This window comes from Megascapheus bottae, chromosome 21, assembly GCF_031878675.1.
Source record: "Megascapheus bottae isolate mThoBot1 chromosome 21, mThoBot2.hap1, whole genome shotgun sequence".
Lineage (NCBI taxonomy): Eukaryota > Metazoa > Chordata > Mammalia > Rodentia > Geomyidae > Megascapheus > Megascapheus bottae.
This window is the reverse complement of record NC_143529.1, coordinates 35,662,208-35,682,806: the sequence shown is the minus strand read 5'-3', so window position 1 is coordinate 35,682,806 and position 20,599 is coordinate 35,662,208. Positions and strand designations below refer to the sequence as shown.

General features: G+C 49.1%; 1 protein-coding gene across 1 annotated transcript in view; it reads right to left on the bottom strand.

Moving 5' to 3' along the window:
• Positions 1-19,139, bottom strand: part of Trpm8 (transient receptor potential cation channel subfamily M member 8) — a 64,094-nt gene extending 44,955 nt beyond the window's left edge. The window contains exons 1-8 of the mRNA XM_090355086.1: positions 19,023-19,139; positions 16,852-16,925; positions 12,993-13,149; positions 11,748-11,925; positions 10,167-10,339; positions 3,533-3,707; positions 2,596-2,663; positions 978-1,175 (exon numbers count right to left, since the gene is read on the bottom strand). Coding sequence (XP_090211212.1) covers positions 978-1,175; positions 2,596-2,663; positions 3,533-3,707; positions 10,167-10,339; positions 11,748-11,925; positions 12,993-13,149; positions 16,852-16,925; positions 19,023-19,139 — 1,140 coding nt within the window. The remainder of the gene's footprint in view (positions 1-977; positions 1,176-2,595; positions 2,664-3,532; positions 3,708-10,166; positions 10,340-11,747; positions 11,926-12,992; positions 13,150-16,851; positions 16,926-19,022) is intronic.
• Between the last annotated feature and the right edge of the window lie 1,460 nt (positions 19,140-20,599).

The window sequence follows — 20,599 nt, the reverse complement described above, 5'->3', positions numbered from 1 at the left end:
GAACCAAGAGGATTTAGTGACTGATGTAGCTTTCTTTCTTCATTAATTAGTATATATTAATTGTACAAAGAGGAATTTTTGTGATTTTTCCATACATGCATATAATGTACCTAAACTTTCTGTAATATCCTTTGGGATTTTACTTTATAATGAGAAAAGAATTAACAGCGTCTATGCAAGCAATGATTGATTCTTCTCCAGAAAATAATGGATGTCTAGGATGAATTTTTTAAAACTGAAATAGGCAGTTTTAATAAAGAATGTGAACATCCAAAAAAAAAAATGTGTTGTTTTTTTTTTTTAATGAGAGAGTCCCTAGTTCCAAAGTTCCCAGCCAGGGTCTTGACTGGGCTGGAAAGTGAAAGAATGCAGATGAAGACAGACATTAAATTAGATTCTGAGGACCTTATTGGCCAGTGGCTAAAAGTTTTGGTTTCCCTTGACATGAAAAAGGTGAAAATGCACTTTTCCTACGTGTTAAAATACTCCACAGGCATGGCGATACGAAGCATAATTGTTCCCATAACTCTACCTTTCCTACATGGTCAACCAAGAAATAGAATATCATTGAAACAGAACTGCAGACCAGGCCATACCACATGCAAACTTTTGTATAATGGTGCTTTTGCCAGTAATTACAAACTCCATGAAGAGTGTGCATGGTTAAACCATCCCTCCTAGGAATTTCTTTCTTCCCCGTCACTGGTAAGTACAAATCACAGGAGTGCTTTGTCGGCATCATGGCCTCAAGAAAGATTATGAGCCTTGCAATCAGGCCTGAATTGAAACCTGTAGGCTACCCACACAGGATGGGCACAACGTTTCCATTGCCTGCAAGATGCCCGGGATGGGTCAGAATCCAGACTCCAAGTCAAGAGGAATAACCCAGCACTGCAGCTCCTACTGGAGACACTCCCCAGTCCCACGCTCTCGGCATCCTGACCTCAGCCCCCCACGAGGCCTCTCCCCAAACTCACCCACTTGATCCAGCTCTCAGTCTCCTCCTCAGGCAGCCGGGACACCGTGCGTGGCAAAAAGCGCACCAGCTTCTCCTTGACCATGGATGAGGTCAAGGCATCTTCCGCCTCCACCAGGCTGGCAATCACATCAGCGATCTGCCCAGAGCCTTCCACCACCACGCATGGGATTTTACTCTTGATGGAGGTGTTGATGGCCTGGGAGAGGACATGGAGATGGACAGATGGGAGGAGGCGTGGGGGTGGACAGAACCCAGGTCCAGGTTGGAATGAGGCTCTGAGTAAAACACACTGACACTCTCCTTGCTCTTCTGCTATTGGGGCATTTATTTCGAACCAGAAACAACCCAACTGCTTACAACTGCTTAATGAATCAGAAAAACAAGCCAGGCTAATGGCATACCATGCCATAGCAAATGCCACAAAGAAGCAGATACCCATGACATTGTCCATAAAGTAAAAATCCCCTACACAAGCATCTATCATTCCAAATATTGACACCCTGTTAATGACAGCTATGTTGACCTTTTTGGTTCAGTTCATTTTGTTTCTCTTTTTATTATTTTGTGTTGTTGTTGGTTTGGTGCCAGTACTAGGCCTTAAAACTGGTCTCCGGGCTCAGTCTCCTTTTTCTCGTTCAAGTCTAGGCTCTACCACTTGGGTCACATCTCCATTTCTAGCTTTTCCCTGGTAAACTGGTGGTAAGGGTCTCTTAGATTTGTCTGCCTGAGCTGACTTCAAACTATGATTCTCACATCCAGCCTCTTCAGTAGCTAGGATTACAGACATCACTGCAAAGAAGGTCCTGTTCGCACACGTTCCTAGGAGATGAGTTCTTCCAAAGGGTGTCTTCAAGCAGAATAAAATGTACTCACTCATGTTCTTTGTTGAAAAAGTTCAACGCATGCCTGGCTGCAGGCAGGTGAACTCGGAAACAGCGGAATCCACACAGAGGCGGGACCCCAGCTCCTGCCCAGAACCGTCTGAGGGCCATCCTGTGCTCTGAGTCCCTCAGGGTTTGGGATTCTGTGTGGAGTCCTGTGTCTCCGGGGGAGGCCCAGTGGGCCTGCAGCCGCCTGAGAACATGTAACTGAGGGCCGATCTGTGCTGCATCTGCATGCAATTGAGACAGACGCTGTTCCCTACTGCACCTGCTGAGGTGCAGCCCACGGGGAGCACGGGTGGAGGCCTCCCTCTTGTCCTTGACAGGCTAGCACTAAACACACAGACTATGTGTGGAGACCCACATCCTCTTCCCCAAATTCTGAGCTGAGGTGAGAAAACACAACCTACTAGATGCTGTAAAGAAACGGGTTGTTGGGCTAGGAGTTTGGCCTAGTGGCAGAGTGCTTGCCTAGCATGCACAAAGACCTGGGTTCAATTCTTTGGTACCACATACATAGAAAAGAGCCAGAAGTGGTGCTGAGGCTCAAGTGGTAGAGCTCTAGCTTTGAGAAAGTCCAGGGACAGTGCTCAGGCCCTGAATTTGAGGCCCAGGACTGGCAAAAACAACCAAAATAGAAATGGATCATTGCAAGATTAGATAAACTCCAAAACCCTGCAAATACCAGCTTTTAGCTTGTTAACCCATCTCCACCAAAACTAAATCAGGACTCACCTTCAGAGTTTCTCGTCCACCTCCCTGGGCAAAACACACGATGGGGATCTTGCCGCCGTAGTTGGAATCTGTAAAACAAAAAGGGAAGTTGCTCTGGACCCCGTGGAAACAGCCACCACCTTGAGGAGCCCGCACCTGGAAGTTCTGCCTGTGAGCCCAGGGGGCCGGCTGAGGGGCTCCTGGGCTTCTGTGCTCTCTACTCCACAATCACGAGTAGATCTGGACGCCCATCTAGTGGTGATCTGACCGGGGTCACGCTGCAGTGTCACTAGTATTTAACTGGCTAAGTTCTGTGCTTGCTCTGCTTCTGCTCACACGCATAAGCCAGGCACACGTTTATCCTTACAATAATCATCCTCTAATGCATTGAACGTAAATCTCGTGCCTTCTTGACTGCTAGCAATTTGTGTAACTAGGTGTTCTCTGGATGAAGAACATGTGTGAATGTGTTTCTTCTTCCTGTGTGTTCCACTGGGGAAGAGAGACAAGTCCCTGCGGTCATGTCAATCACTAAGTCACAGGACAGTAGGACACAGCGTGTCCTCCGAAGACAAAGTGCCTGTCATTTATGGTCACACGAAGGCCTTTGCCCACTGGCCGCAGTCTCCTCTGAAAAGTAATATTTTAGGCAGTCGCGCTCATGACCCGGGTTTATGCCTTACTCGGTCTTAGCTGTTGGCTTTTTAAAGTTCCTGATTGCTATCAGGGATTTCATTTGCTAATGGACAGACGGAGCTTAGGCTTCCTAGACCACAGGTGACAAGGAAGCGTTTGTCCTTCTCTAGCCCGTGTTGAAGGGGCAACAGAGGACCCTGGCTGAAACACTGGGAAGGAGAAGGAAGAGGAGGAAGGCCAGCTCTTCTTTGGCAGTGAAGACCCCTCACGTCAGGCAGCTGTTGCCATGGTAACTGGCCACCGTGTGTCTCGGGACACTGACCGTGACTCGTGCGCTCCGAGATGTACTTTTCCAGCTGGTTCCGGAGCTTCGCCTCGACCGCGGGGTGGCCGTGGCAGCCGTTGTCCACAAGCAGCAGGTGGGTGTGGTTGTTGTCCAGGATGTACAGAGGGTCTCTCTTGAAGTCATTCATGATGTACTGAGCTGAGAAGTAGCCCTGAGGAGCACAGGGAGCGTTGTCTTTGAGACACCTGAAGACAGTTCTGCCGTCGTATGAAGGCAGAGCTTAGGGGTTTTAACTACACTTCTGCCTCCTCCAGATTCCTACGCTCAGTGGGGTCTGGTGCTCTCAGCGGCCTCCTGGTGACATGAAGAAATGAAGGATCCCATGGCCCGGTCACCTATATGGCTCAGGGACAGTACAAGGTTTTCCTCGTGTGTACAGTCACTGAAATGGGTGGCATTCGAGACACTAGATGATCCAGGCGCTGTGGCTCGCACCTGCCATCCTAGCTACTCAGGAGGCTGGCATCCAAGATCGCAGCTCAAAGCCAGTACAGGCAGGAAAGCCCACGAGACTCTTATTCCAGTTAACCACCAGAAAACCAGATGTGGCACTGCAGCTCCAAGGGTTAGAGCACTAGCCTTGAGCAAAAGAGCTCAGGGACAGGACCCAGGCCCGGAGTTCAAGCCCCATAACTAACATAAAGGGGGAGAGGGAGAGAGAGAAGGAAAGAGGGGAAGGGAGAGAAAGAGAGACAGAGAAAGACAGAGAGAGAGAAAGGAGGGAAGGAAAGAAAGAAGGAAGGGAGGGGGGAGAAAGAAACTAGCTATGTGTGTGCATGTGTGCATATGGTGTGTGTGTGGGTGTGTGTGTGTGGGTGTGTGTGTGGGTGTGTGTGTGTGGGTGTGGGGGGGTGTGGGTGTGTGCGTGTGTGTGTGGGGGTGTGTGGGTGTGTGTGTGGGTGTGTGTGTGGGGGTGGGTGTGGGTGTGGGTGTGGGGGGGTGTGTGTGGGTGTGTGTGTGGGTATGTGGGGGGGTGTGGGTATGTGTGGGCGTGTGTGAGTGTGTGGGTGTGTGTGGGTGTGTGTGGGTGTGTGGGTGGGTGTGGGTGTGGGTGTGGGTGGGTGTGTGTGTGTGTGTGCGTGCGTGCGCACTCGCGCACGCATGCATGGATGCATACACACATGCTCAGGTGTTGTCTTAGACACACAGAATCTAAGTAGCACAAGTCAGGACCTGAGCCCTCTGCACATGAGAAGTACATAGTAATACTACCATAAATAAAAAACAATTAAATAATTACATGGTTCCATGCACACCTGGGAAGAAAAGTCCACTGAAGGAGCTTAAAGGAAGCCATCCCTACCTCAGGGTTCTTGCCTCTCACCCCTCAGAGCTGCTTAGCGCTTAAAGATCTGAGGTTCTTTATTGTTTGCATTAAAACTTATTTCAGGACAGGAAGTACTGATGCACAACTCTAATCCCAATTACTTAGGAGGTAGACTTTGGGAGAATTGGCCAGTCTAGGCCAAAAAAATAAATGAAGAAGAAAAAAAGTTGGTGAGAGTTCATCTCAATTAATAAACCAGTCATGGTGGTAATTATTTATAATCCCAGCTACTCAAGAGGCAATCGGTGTTGGTCAGGCTGGCCCAAGCAAAATTACAAGACTCTGCCTGAAACAGGACTGCAGCAACAGGGCAACAGGGCTGGGGGCGTGGCCCATGCGGTAAAAAGCATGAGGAAGGCCTTGAGTTTAACCTCCACTACTACCAAGAAAACAACAGACAAAACAGGATAGTTCCACAACACAGAACAAAATGTGAGCTGAAATCTCAGTGGGGAGAGAAAAGTGGTTGATTCTGCTAATGACAAATAAAATCAGAACAAAGATATAAAGACAGTATAATGTTCAAACATTATGGGTCTATTCCCTAAACATCCTTAGTAAAATAGAAGTTGTACTCAGGGAATCCGAGTCTATCAGATGACCTGATGTTGGCCAGATGGCCGCCTCCAGACGTGGGGGGGCACACTTCACAAACATCCAGGGACAAAAATCCACACCTCATCCACACTCTTCCAGAGCTTAGCTCTGGCTCTACATCCTTACCCAGGACAGAATAACAAAAGAAGGCATCAAAAATCAACTTTTCTCATGAAAAAGGGAACAGACAACTAAAAGTCATTGACTCTACTACAATGGCATGGGTAAGGACTCCAGGGGTTGGTTTGTTTGTTACATTAGGATTCAAGAGGAAAACGAGCCCAGTCTCACAGAGACATAAAGATCTTCATACTCAGCATTTGTTCCTGGTTTTAAGAAATTACAAAATGCACATAAAAGGAGAATGTCTGCGCCAGGACTTTGACCTAGTGGTTGAGTGCTTGCCTAGCATGCACGAAGACCCGGGTTCGATTCCTCGGTACCATATACATAGAAAAAAGCCTGAAATGGTGCTGAGGCTCAAGTAGTAGAGCTCTAGCCTTGAGAAAGCCCAAGGACAGTGCTCAGGCCCTGAGCTCAAGCCCAGGACTGGCAAAAAAAAAAGGAGAATGTCTTCAAATAACTCGTAAGTACTTGAATATGAAAACTTGAGCCAAACCCAACCTATCAGTGGACGGCTGTGGTGAGCAACGCGCCCCAGGTCTGCGGGCATTGCGTCTCATGGTTATTACTGGCCTTTATTCTGGGCATTACAGCTAACATGAGCACGAGAGCCCAAGGGACGATCAAACCAAAGAGTTTTGTGAGTTCTTTTAAAACTACTATTTACCAATGACATGGTTACAAGGCAGTGCTTAGAGAATCGACTAAAAAGCGAGCAGAATTAGAGATCATGATTTTCTGATTCAGAGCAATGTATAAATCAATGTTTCTAAACCCGCCAGCAAAATCCACTTCAAAAAAATGGCTTTGAGTTAAAGACTGTTTATGACAGTTCTGATGGCACACGCCAGTAAATACTAGTCACTTAGGAGGATGAGACCTAAGGATAGCAGTTTAAAGCCAGCCCAGGGAGGGAGGAAAGGCTGTGAGACTCTTATCTCCAATTAACCACCAAAAATCCAACAAGTGGAGCAGTGGCTCAAGTGGCAGAGCATCAGCTTTGAGCAAAAAAGGTCAGAGATATTGACCGGAGGTTTGGCCTAGTGGTAGAGTGCTTGCCTAGCATGCATGAAGACCCGGGTTTGATTCCTCGGTACCACATACATAGAAAAAAGCTGGAAGTGGTGCTGAGGCTCAAGTAGTAGAGCTCTAGCCTTGAGAAAGTCCAAGGACAGTGCTCAGGCCCTGAGCTCAAGCCCAGGACTGGGAAAAAATAAAAGGTCAAGGACAGCACCCGTTGATATGAACCGACTTTGTCTTCATCTCTCAGTATTGCTCCCACAGCTGGGCCCACTGACCGCCCTTCCCCAGGGAATCTCTATCCTGGTCTCAAGTCCAGCCAAGCCATTTGAAACAGTTGTACCTGCGACAGTGCCTTCTGCAGCCCCATTCTACTTGACAGCAAGTCACTGGGGTTACAGTGTTTCATGGAGTCTTTTTTTTTTTTTGCCAGTCCTGGGCCTTGAACTCAGGGCCTGAGCACTATCCTTGGACTTTCTCAAGGCTAGAGCTCCACCACTTGAGCCACAGCACCACTTCTGGCTTTTTCTATGTATGTGGTACCGAGGAATGAAACGCGGGTCTTTGTGCATGCTAGGCAAGCACTCTACCACTAGACCAAACTTCTGGCCCTCTTGGAGTCTTCTAAGAAGCCAGGCTGGCATGAGGGCAGGCTGGCTGCTTGTCAACTTTACTCAAGGCAGCCAGGGTACCTGAGAGAGGTGTAACGTGCAATTACAGAGTTAAATCAATTCTAGCCCATTTAATTTATTTAAAAGAAAAGTAAAGCTAAAAAGAAGTGTTTATAATGAACATTAGCAGTGATTTAAACAGTCTTTAACGGTGCTTTAGCAACATTTAAAACTCATCAAGAGCTTCAGGGAGAACAGGCTTGCTCTGATCTTCCTCAACAACAAATAGCCTAGAAAAACGTGCGAAACAAAAATAATGAGTTGAGGCCCTGCCTACTTTTTTGGTGTGTGCATAAAACCATAATCATTTTTAAATTATAATACTAACACTAGGGGAAAAATATAACCGGACTGAAAGAGAGAAAAAAATTCTGAAAGTGACTCATCTACCAGTGATGAGGTTTGCAAAGAAGCCTTGAGTAGAAACCACGCAGGAGGAGAGACCCAACAAAATTATTAGGAACAGTTGGTTTCCACAAAAGATCAAACACTGTCATTCAAAGAAACAGTAAAGAGCCAGGAAGCCAACCGTAAAATTATATGATTTTGCCATGAAATTGTATTAAGTCACTAGAAATGGTCATTAGCAGACATATAAAAGGAATAAAACTAGCACTATGATTTAGGAACCTAAAAACGATACATGTTTACTATAGAAATGAAAAGTGCAGAACAAGAGAAAATTAAATTTCTATTGAATGTTGTGTCTCAGTGATAGCTTCAAGATTTTAGGAATTTAGTCCTTTTCTACACACATACATATATGTGTGCATTACATGATTTTATACTTAAAATTAAAAATATTTCCCATACTATTGAAACATCTTTGGAAAATATTGATAATTCCATAACTTTCCTTCATATAGCAATATAAATATATGTAAATGTATATAAATATATACATTCCTGAAAATGTCCTTATTAAGTGTTATTAGATAACAAATATCTATTCATAAATGTCTTAGCAGGCATTCATAGATATTTAGGTCTTGGAAGAATGCTAAGTACTTGAATGAATAGCTTTGCCCAAATATTACATTCTCCAGTGACTGCTGCAAGTATAATTTTATACTCCTTCGTATATATATTTTACCTATTTTTCCAGAAAAAAAAACACAAATTAGCTTTTTGTTCAGAAATGTGTAACCATTCCACACTGTGAGGAATGGAAAGTTATGAGATCAACCATAACCAGATCACTTTTAAAAAAAAACTGTCTAGGTGCAATCATCTAACTCAAAGCAATATAGAAAGTAATTTTTAGTTTCCTTATAGAACCACCACGGACAATTTCTCTATTCATAATTTCTAGCTCTTGAATTAACGTTGGGGTGTTTTAGGTCCATAGAAAAAGTCAGGTTTGATAAGGCCATATAATGTGAAGCTAATTGAAAGGACCTCCAGGATATAGAAACAAAAGCCATATAATGAATGATTGTTGTCCTTAATGTACTATGTTGTCTCTCATCTCCTTTGCTGTCCCTTGGTTATCTCATATTGGTATAGTATCTCACTTTGTTATCTGATATATTGAATTTATTTGTATTTGGATATTTGAAATTTGATAGGGAAGGGGGGAAAACTAAGACGGGTGGGGGGTGTGGGGGGGGGAGGGAAACAGGTACCAAGACATGTGAAAGGGTATCAATGTATGTGAATTAATGCACCTTCTATCTGGCAAATATCATGTAACCCTTTTACTAATTACAATAAAAAATGCAAAAAAGAAAAAGAAAAAGTCAGGTTTGTTGGTGTGCCGTGATCGTTTACTATTACATTTACTTTCTCACGTATTCTTGACATTGTTGAAGCTATTTCAAAGGACAAAAAGGTTATTCCCATCCTTTTCTGGTTGAACGTTATTCCCCTTTCCTGGAGTTTCGCCAGGGCATTGCTTTCTACATCAATTCATTCGGAAATGACCGTGTCCAAAGGACCAGGAGCCACTGTGAGCTCAGGGATGGTCTGAACTCTCTGCGTGCCTCAGTTTCCTCAGCTGGAAGGAGAGGCTCATTGCAGTGCTGAGATGACAGGTTGTTGTGAAGATCCAGTGAATTGGAGTCTATGAAACAGTTAACAGATCCAAAACACGAGCGGGGGGTGGGGGGGATGAAGATGTGCCGCTGGCTGAGGATGAAACTGCAGCTCCTCTGTGCAGCGTCCCAGCCGTTAAAACATGCGTACTTAGAAGAGAACCGCTGCGCAGTGCGGTCGGGGAGCCTGGCTCCCGTCCCGGCGCTCCCTGAACTGGTCATCTTCACTAACCTCCCTGAGCTCACTGGAGTACCAGCGGTGCTCAGATCCTGCGCTCCAAGTCACACTGCTGACTGACCTCACTTCCCCGGGGATGCGCTCAGGGGAGGGGGACTGGACCTGGGATTGCCAGGAGCCCTGCCCTCAGCCTTGTCCCGGGCTACCCAGGAGCAAGCCCCGCGCCCAGGCCACGCCCCAGGCCACGCCCCACTGCCTCAGCCACGCCCTGCCCAAGCCCCGGCCCACCCCCAGCCCGGCCACGCCCCACCGTCTCGGCCACGCCCTGGCCACGCCCTGCCCAAGCCTCACCCCCAGCTTCATGCCCACCCCACCCCACCCCCGGCCCGGCCACGCCCCCGGCCACGCCCCGCCCTGACCACGCCCCACCGCCTCGGCCACGCCCTGCCCAAGCCCCGGCCCCACTCCCAGCCACATGCTGGCCCTCCTCCCCCAACCCCGGCCCAGCCACGCCCTGACCACGCCCCTCCGCCTCGGCCACGCCCCCACCCTGGCCACCCCTGAGCCCCAGCCCCAGCCCCACCCCCTGCCCGGTCCTTCTCCCACCTGTCCTTCCTGTCCCCGGCCCCGTGGTCCCTCCCTCCTGTCCCGGCTCCCCTACCTCTGGGTCGCAGCTCCGGAGCAGCGCGTGGCGGTTGGAGACCATGCCCCAGGCGGCGATGCCGATGGCTGTGATGTTCTCCTCCGAGCTCCTGCTGATGGTGTTGTCTCTCACCACCTCCCCGATGTACTTCATCAGGCCGTAGTGGGTGCCGCCCGTCAGGATCCACGCCCCTGCCACCGCGAGACCAGCAGAGCCGCCCCACTCAGACCCCGCGAAGCCCCTGCGGTCACTGCCCCGGGACACCCCGGGACACCCCGGGACACGCTGCCCCCCCCACACACGCTGCCCCCCGGGACACGCTGCCCCCCGGACACGCTGTCCCCCGGGACACGCTGCCCCCCGGGACACGCTGCCCCCCTGACACGCTGCCCCCGGGACACGCTGCCCCCCGGACACGCTGTCCCCCGGGACACGCTGCCCCCCGGACACGCTGTCCCCCGGGACACGCTGCCCCCCGGGACACGCTGCCCCCCGGGACACGCTGCCCCCCGGACACGCTGCCCCCCGGGACACGCTGCCCCCCGGACACGCTGCCCCCCGGGACACGCTGCCCCCCGGACACGCTGTCCCCCGGGACACGCTGCCCCCCTGACACGCTGCCCCCGGGACACGCTGCCCCCCGGACACGCTGTCCCCCGGGACACGCTGCCCCCCTGACACGCTGCCCCCGGGACACGCTGCCCCCCGGACACGCTGTCCCCCGGGACACGCTGCCCCCCTGACACGCTGCCCCCGGGACACGCTGCCCCCCTGACACGCTGCCCCCGGGACACGCTGCCCCCCGGACACGCTGCCCCCCGGGACACGCTGCCCCCCGGACACGCTGCCCCCCGGACACGCTGCCCCCCGGACACGCTGTCCCCCGGACACGCTGCCCCCCGGGACACACAGCACAGGCCTGCACACCCTGGGATGGCCTTGCCGGCTCCTGCATGGCAAGCGAGGAGAAGAGGACCCCAGGTCCTCAGGTGTCCCCCAATGACCACGGTCAACAGCACAGACCCCAGACCCGGCTCTGGATCTCAACTTGTCGAGTGGCAAGGCCAGCGCAAGGCCAGCGCGTGGGAACCTGTACTCGTCCGGGGAGTCTTTGTAAGGACAGAGAGCACGCGAGCCTCAGAGCCAGCCAGCCAGTCCAGACTCTGCATCAGTCAGGGCAGACGGGAGTCACCGCAGAGGGCCCTGCTGCCACTAACTGTGCTTTGCTCTATTAGTGCATAAAATGTTCACACTTTTCAAGGATTTGTGTTTGGTAATAGTTGCAGTGGGAAAAAAAATAAAGGGCTAAAGCAAATAAAGTATCTGTAATAAGATCATTTAACATAGCCTCTAATGCAATCTATTGCCCATGCAACACCTGGCCTCCAGAAGGCAGCCCACCATGCGGTCAGCTATGGTAAACTGCTGCTGAGTGCCACTGCCCAGGCCCAGAGCCGCACTGCGTGGCGCAGCCTGGCAGCCCTGGGGGGGGGCGGGGGGAGCGCGAGTGGCCCAGAGTCACACTGCGCAGGCGCAACCAGGCAGCCCGGGCCGGAGGTGGGGGTTGGGGGAGTACCGCTGTACCGCGCAGGCGCACACCTTTGGACTGGGCGATGTAGATGAGCCGGCTGAAGATCTTGCGCATGCGCGGCTTCAGGGCGAAGTTCTTGGCGCCCCCGGTCACGGAGATGACCAGGTTGGGTGTTTTCAGGTGCCAGTGCTGGGTCAGCAGCTCGTACAGCGTTTCCGCGTCTGTGTCGCAGGACAGACGGATGTACTGTGGGGAAAGAGGCGTCAGGGCCCTGGGAGGAGGCCCTGGGGGCCCGGCAGGCCCCTTGACAAGTACCTAGAAGCAATCGGTGGGGCGGGATGACCACCAGGGGTGACCATCTGGGTGCCCTGTCTCCCCTGAGGAGTGGAAGCGTCCTAGGAAGGAGGTGGTGGGACTGTTAAGTGGTCCCCGGCAGCAGGGCTGGGCCAAGACAAGGGATGGCCGCTTCCCCCACTGTGGGGCAGAAACCTGGAGAGGACCGTCTGGGGGGATGACAGGGACAGGGTGGGAGGCCTGGGGATGACGGGGACAGGACGGGAGGCCCGGGGATGACACGACGGGGACACGACGGGAGGCCCGGGGATGACGGGGACAGGACAGGAGGCCTGGGATGACATGACGGGGACAGGACAGGAGGCCTGGGATGACATGACGGGGACAGGACGGGAGGCCCGGGGATGACACGACGGGGACAGGACGGGAGGCCCGGGGATGACATGATGGGGACAGGACGGGAGGCCTGGGATGACATGATGGGGACAGGACGGGAGGCCTGGGATGACATGATGGGGACAGGACAGGAGGCCTGGGGATGGCGGGGACAGAGCCCAGGAATGAGTTGGGCCCTGGCTTCCCACCAGCTCTGCCTGGGTGGAGCTGTCCCTGAGACGGGGCCTTGGAAGGCTTGGGGAGGCTGGGCTTCTGCTCATCACACACCTCTCCTGCCCCCCCACCCCCAGCTTGCAATGCTCTGTGCCAGGGGAAAAGTCACCTCGCTCCAGTCAAGAGTGAAGGAAGAGTACCCCGGCCTCTCGGCCTTTCCTAGTAGTAAGATTCAACATAGACACTGCCGTGATTCCCTGATGTGCAGGTGGAAAACAGCACCAGTTGAACACACAACCTAATCACTAATTTTTAACTTGGACAAGATTTATCTTAATCTGCAACCATTTCCGGTAACTGCCTCCCATCTCTCCTGCCCCTACACTATTAGACAATTTAATGGAACTCAGAGGAACCCAAGTTGTATCTTAACAAATAAAGGACCTACGTTAGCAAAAACATCATCCTACCTTTCCCTTCTTTCCCAGTGTCTCAAACTGAATATCGCCAAAGGCGTCTGTTGGAAACTCCTTGGTATGCTTCTTGTAATTCCATTTCTCACTGTCGTTGATCTGGGTGCCTTCCACATGTTGGCTTTGGGCATAGCCACATTTGCACACGTTTTCCCTGAGCCAGGCAATGGTGAACAGATTTCATTCAAATTATTTAGACAGTGGATTGCGTTTCTTAGAACGGGACAACTTACATAAACACATTAAATTCGACTACCATGTCTTCTTTGGGGATTTTTGTTTTCCTCATCTCAATAGGTTGTCTAGAAAGTACTATGGTGTTTTACTCCCAAATCTGTGCATCCATGAGCTTGTGGTGTGCTGGGGCAGGCATAGGAACAAAGCAAAACCCTCTCCTGGCAGAGCCCATCGTCTGTTATGGGACTGGAATTCAGGAATCTGGGAACATAGACCCTAACATACAGGGTCCCTGTGACCAGCCTCAATCCCGCTCCCCCTGCTTCCCAGGTAGTGAGGCTCTTCCAAAGAGAGCTGAGCTGGATTTCCTGTGAGCTGGACTCACAGTGGAGACATGGCCCATTGGCAGGTTCCCAGAGTGTTAAAGAATTTCTAGAGATCATCCTTTTCTCTACTATTTGGGGGACTTTCAGTAATGTGAACTAGACAAGGACAGCGTGCTACAGTAAGTGATCACTAGTTCTTCCCGTTAAAAACACAATAGAACTGAATGTAACTGCCCATTAGATGGCACCCAAGAATGAAGGGAAGTGGGAAGGACATTTTTTAAGTATGCAGTAAATGGTAAATAAATCTTCTTCCTCTCTTCCTTCCACAACACACTATAGTCATTCAACAAATACTGATGGAAAGTCCACTCTGAAATCTAGCCTGAGTTCTACAAAGCTCAAGACGAGCTGGGTATGATTCCTGCTATCAAGTTTCTCGGCTCTCCTGGGAAAAGGGAAGTGCAAACCTGGCAAATAGCATCGAGGCACAGACAAGACAGCCTCCTTTGTCTGAGCACGATCCTGTCCTCTTAGGCTGGCTGTGAGAGCTGGAAATGGCATGTCACATGCATGGGACATGCACCGTCGGAAGTGACCTTCACCTTATGATGGTTCATGAATGTAATTCAAACCAAAAAGAAGCAAATGTGTAGTAAATAATAACAACAACAACAACAACAAATTACCTACAAAGTCATTCCAGGACCATTTGGTCCTTTTTCTATCCACGGCTAAAAGCTGGTTCTCTAGAGATATGAGCAATAGCAACAAAAAAAAGTTCTAAAGTGCTATTGTCTAAGGAGGCACTAGTCAACAACTCCAAGCTTCTTTCTGCCTGTCTCTCTTGTTAATGATCTGCCTCTCGCCTGCTCTCCCTGAAATCAACTTATGGACAAGTTTCAAAATGGTCCTGGGAGCAGAAGGCCACGGTCAGTGAAGGGGCTGGTAGGTAATGAAGTGCAGGCATGCCTCGCTACCAAAGCAAGGGAAGAAAGGAGCAGTGAGTGAGTGTTCATCCTCCAGGCTGGCTGGGAGGAATAAATGAAGTCCGTGGTTCAGTGCCCAGCACACAGTGAAATGTTCTACCTGCCTGCAGACCTAGGCCTGTGATATGGAAGAGCTAGATGATACCGCACAGTCCCGTTTGCTCTGAAAGACAAGAAAGCAGGTGTGTGAGGAGGGGTGGGGCTGGGAGGGACAGTGAGCACTTCCCGAGACCCCCCTGTCCTGCTCCTCTTCTGTGACATGCCTGTGTGTGTATACGAACTCCCCTCTTTGGGGTTAAACCATTGGTGCGCCTTGTAACTTAACCACTGTGGGGGGCACGGACATGATCCTTGTGTAAAAGATTGATAAAAACCTGAAGAAGAAAAAAAAAGGAGCCACAGTCCAGACTCCAAACCCCTGATCCAGCAACATCTCGGTGACTGGTCTCCGTGGAGGAAGGCTTCCAGAGGAGCCACTCAGCTTGGCCAAGAAAGGAATTCACCAAGACTGAGAACGGCCTTTCCCTTCCCTGATCCTGAGGGGACTTCAGAGCTACACTGTTTTCCAACAGCCTCTCCTCTCTCCATCCCTGTCCCTGTCCACTGTCCTTGGTCTACCCTTGATCCCCACGCAAGCCCCATGGCAGGATGGAGACGAGAATTCCCCACCCAACTACGTGGTTATTGCCAAAAGCTCTTGAGTCCTCTTCTCTGCTAAGCACAGGAGTGTGTCTCACGTGACCCTTATCTGGCTGTACCAACCCCAAGACTTATTGTCACCATCCCCCACCCCCACCCCACACACAGCTCTGCCATTTTCATTGTAACTAAGGAAGTGTTGATGAGTTTGACTAAATAATGGAATCTGAAGTCTTGGTTTCAAATCCTTGTCTTATTCCTTGGTTATCTCATATTGTTACAGCATCTTACCTTGTTATCTGGTATATTGTCTATATGTTTATTTGTTTATTTGAAATAGGATAGGGAATCAGGGAAAACAAGATGAGGGGATGGGGTGGGGGAGGGAAATGGGGGCAAAAACATGAGAAGGGGCATCAATGTGTGTGAAGTAATGCACCTTCTATCTGGTGAATATAATGTAACCCTTCTGTTAATTACAATAAAAAATGATAATCTCAAAAATAAATAAATAAAAAAGCAAATCCTCCTTCTAGAGGACTCCTGTTGGGCCTCACTTTGCTTATCTGTCAAATCATCATCATCACTATCTTACAAGAGTATTTGTAGTATTAGAAATCAAGTGTATAAAGTCCTATTACATAGCAGATGCTCTGACAATATGAGCTAGACAAACCAATAAATTGTGTTCTTCATGAGTTAAATGAATAAATGGACAGAAAAAATACTTCCATGAAATGTTCAGGGAATAAGAAGGTGACTCACAGAGTTCATACCCAGTCAGGATGACCCAGTGACAAAAGAGATCTGTGACTTTTTCTAATGTTCATTATCTAATGCACACTGAGTCAAGAAGCATATCTGCCAAGAACCTTGAAAGCTCTGGAGAGCTGTAGTAGGTATTTCATGTGCTACTTCATTAGCCCATCCTTAACCCAGGAGGCATCTTTCTGCTATGCTTTTAGGACAAGAAAATTCAATTCAGGAAAAGGAATAATTGACTCGAGGTCATACAGTGAGGAGACAGCCATGACATGGCAGGAATCCGAGCTGGTTCTAAAGCTCCCTTCTATTCTGCAATCCCTGCTCTCTTCACCACCTCCGTTCAGCAGAGCCTCAATCCTTTACACACTATTACAACAACTTCCACTCAATTACTACACTCTTTTTCTCTACTACCCACACAGCAAAGGAGATGAGGCAGAGAAGAGCAGAAGTCAGGATTAAAGTAATTCAACTACATCCAGGTCCATCTTCTACAAGAACTCTTGGCAGGATCCATTCACTCATTTATGTTTGTCCCCCATCTTCTGTGTCTCAGGCTACTGGGAGATGATTGTAAGCCAGCCTCCATGTTCCCACAAGACACACAGCCAATTCAAAGGCCCGAAGAGCCACCAAGGAAGAAGAGGCTGACAGAAGAGCCAGTGATTTGCTTACATGCCACATGCATGGCATTGCTTAGCAACTGCTAGAAAACATCGTCATCAGATGGATGCCCAAGCCGGTGGGATAAGTGAAGGGACTGACGGCTGGAGCACGACTGCCATATTGCCAGAGCTACAAGTATACAGGAAATGACATAGCAAGGGAACCATGACCAGCCACTTGCCAAGTCTCTCCTGATCACAAAGCATTTCTGCTTTCATAAAAAGCATGTTATGTGTCACAGTGTCGGTCAATAATCACTTATGTTTAGACACAGACGCCAAAACAGGAGCTTACGTGGCCTTGGAATCTTTGGTGAAGAAGACACATTCCCGTTTCTTAAAATTTGCTTGAATAAAATTGACCAGGTCCTTTGAAGAAAGAGCATGGATAACACATTACTCATTTATTCCCATTTCCTGTTGACATCAGGAACTAGCAAATGCATCCTAACCCTACTTCAAAGGTTCTCATAATTTACAACACCTTCCCAACATCCTGCATCTCTTTATACTTTTAGACTACACTGACTTTTAAAAGAGGAATAGCTTTAAACTGTATAACCAAGGGCAAGTTTATGCAAAAAGTATATAGAGTTATCTCGTATATAAATGGAATTATACACATGCATTTTTCTGATTCTCAATCCACCAGAGGGGGCAGATATATTATTTGTATATTATATTTATAATACATTACCAAAAAAAACCCACTTTCCATAGTTGCATTTATCCTATCAATTGCAAGGTGGTTCGGCACATCTCGAACTTACTTATTTTGGTAATCAAAGCCTTTCTGAACCAGAAACTTCCCTTAAAATAGGCTGATGAATACATTGCCCCCCCCCGCCAGGACTCCCGCCATCCATACATGAGAGACTTTCTGTGAATCCAGTGGTGGGGAGTTTGTTTTGTTTTGTCTGGGTCACTTTTGCTCCCCTGGCTTTAAAAAACAATGGGTTTTAGCTTATGTTTGCAATGAACCATGCCACCAACTCAATGAAGTCCTATCTGAGAAAGTACATCTCTTGACAGAGCGGTACTGTGCCAGCGTTGGGGTTCTCTGCTAGAAAAGTAGGATCAAGCCTCAGATACTGGCTGCTTATCTGTCTCTCCTGGTATTCTGGATGTCCTACGGGACCGTGTCACACCCGTGGGAAAATGTGCACCCCAGCTCTGTGGTCCACAGCAGCCCCCCTATTCTACCACAGCCGCGTTCAATGAGCTGCCACACAGTGCTTCCTTCCAGATTGGGAAAGCTGACTTTTTAAACGGTACCAGGTACAACGATAAGAGTATTCTGCTGTTCTCTGGGGAATCCTTTTGACCTGATTGTGTGTGTGTGTGTGTGTGTGTGTGTGTGTGTGTGTGTGTGTGTGTTGCTCTCTGGATGGAGTAGGCTGGATGCTGCTGTACTTTTGTTAAGGTGTTGGCAGCACCTGGAAAGTTGTTGCTGGTACTGATGCAGAGCATGTGGATTTTACTGATCCTTATCTACAAAATAAGCATGTGTGCAAATATAGGCATAACTCGAGGTGTGAGCTTTCCTGGGCTGTCAACATTGCAAGAAGCTATCCCAGTTGAGTGGATTGAGTTGGCATTGTACAAAAATTAATAACCACATTGGTCTAAAATCATTAAACTTAAATTTTGCCATTTGTACAAAAATAATGGACTATTTTAACTATGAAAGGTCTTACGTATATTTGGTTTGATTATGGAAATCAATAACGCAATCTCTACAAAAAAAAAACTTGATAGGAGAAAGCTACTTGAAAACAAAAAAAATACTTTGAAAATACCAACATTCCTCAAAATGATAGAAGAAATTTACGACACATATAAATCATCATAGGACTGATAAGCAGAATAATATATAATGACTATAAACTGAGGAGTAAAGTGAATAATCCAGTAGGAGATGATGAGAGATGAGTAAATATTGAATAACATGCAAAAAGAAAATCTCAACCTCATTGATAGTGAAGCAAATTTATGGTAAAAGTAGAGCGAGATCCCATTTCACACCCAACCCTGAAGTCCCCAGTGCCTGCAAGAGCAAAGGTGAGACCGGAAGGCAGGCGCCTCTTAAAGTTTGCATTCTGAATGTCTCCTCTGCCTCCTGCCAGCCCTGAGAAGCAAGTCCTAATGCTGTAGCCAGCCTGAAACAGATGTCAGATGTCAGCCTGACACATTGTCTTGATTTTCTGACCAGTGATTCAGTTTTCCTAAATGTCGTCAGTAAAGAAATCAGATCGTGACTTATTAAGACACAGAAATGAAGTGCCTGCAATAGAAATGCTTGAAAACAACACTGAAATGAAAGCTTTCTTCCTTAGACAAAAACAAAGTTCCCAAATGCCACACAGAAAATGGAGATATTCTCTTTCCAAAGACGGCAGATGGGCCAGAAAATGACCCTCACAACAAGGAAGTGGCTGTGTCCAGGCGCAGACCGGCTGGACTTACGCTGTCATTGTAGGATACGTCTGTGCTCCTGGACACGCTGGAGTAGAGGGTCCTTGTGCTCCCCAGAGCCCCGTTTCTTCTGCTCCGCATGCTGAGCCTGGCTCCCTCGAAAGACATCTCGTCTGAGAAGGTAAGTGTGGGTTACAGACAGTAAGGGGGCGTCCCTCAACGTGCAGCCCCACACCCCTCCCGATCGCCCTCTGCCAAGCCCAGCATCCACCAGGGTGACGACACCCCTGCCTTGTGACTCTTCTGCCACAGGAACCCAGGGCACGTCATTGCTCAGCCTCTCTTCCCTGGCACCCCACCCCGGCAGAGTTCACAACACCAGAGGATCACAGAGAGCTCAGGATGGAAAACTGCACCTGGCCTGGCCCAGGGGCTCACACAGTCTGCATGCTGAGTGTGTGAATTGAGAATGATTAGGGTGCTGCATGGACTGGAAATCCTGGCAGAAGAGGACGAAGAACCCTAGATCTGACCCAATCAAGGAAAGGAGAAAGCAGCCTTGAATGATGGCAACTCTAAAGCAGGTGTGTGGGTCTCAGAGCCGCCCCTCGTGTCTCCTGTGGGCTCTGGGGCAGGTCACCTGCCAGGGATCAAAGAATCTCTGTCTGTCATGGAGACGTTCCACCGCCCCCCACCCCGACTCCATGATGCCTCCTCCATCCACACTGCAGGAGACCCTTCCCCACTTGTCTCCCAAACTCAGAGGCCCTGTGACTGCCCACAATTTCCATCCAAGGCCTTTCACCAATCTGATGCCTGCTTCCTCCTCTTCCTCCTTCTCCTCCTCCTCCACCCCCACCCCCACCGCCCCTCCACCTGTCCATGGGTGGCCCTGCCAGAGTGACCGTCCCAGACTGGCCCCAAGCTCCTCTGAGCCACAGAGCCCGGATACCTACTTAGAAGCCACCGTGCACGAGCAGCCCAGACTGTTTAAAATCATGAGTGCTTCCTTTACTTCTCTCCCTAGGCATTTCAAAGAGATGCCTGGAGAATTAATTGGTACTTTACATACATTATGGTAAAACCGCACATCAGTCTTGTAAGATATTCACCATGAGTCCCCTACAGCAAATTGCCTCTAAGTAGGGCCCCGACCATCAGTTGGATTTCAGTGCCTCACAGTGAAATCTGCTTATTTCCTTGCAAGGAGCAAGTGTGCTCTGGGCTTTAGAATCACATTTCCGCCACGTAAGGAAAGAAAAAGCCATGGAAGACGTGCAGCCAGTAGCCCTGTACTGGCAAGGCTTCCAGCCCATTCTCTGGGGCCAGCTGCCATTCCAGATGCCGGGAAGTCCTTGCATTTGTTGAGATACTTTCTATAACATTTACTGCAGGCAGACAGGGTGCGGTGTGTGCGTGTGTGCGTGTGTGCGTGTGTGTGTGTGTGTGTGTGTGTGTGTGTTTTCTAGGACTTAAACTCAGGCCCAGAGAGCTCCCCCTTAGCTCTTCCACTCATGGGCCTCTACCACATGGGCTATGCCTCCTCTTCTGGCTTTTGCTGGCCACCTAAAATTGCCCAGTGGAAGTTGTTTCTTTCCATGAAATTGGATTTATGGCATTTGGCTCTC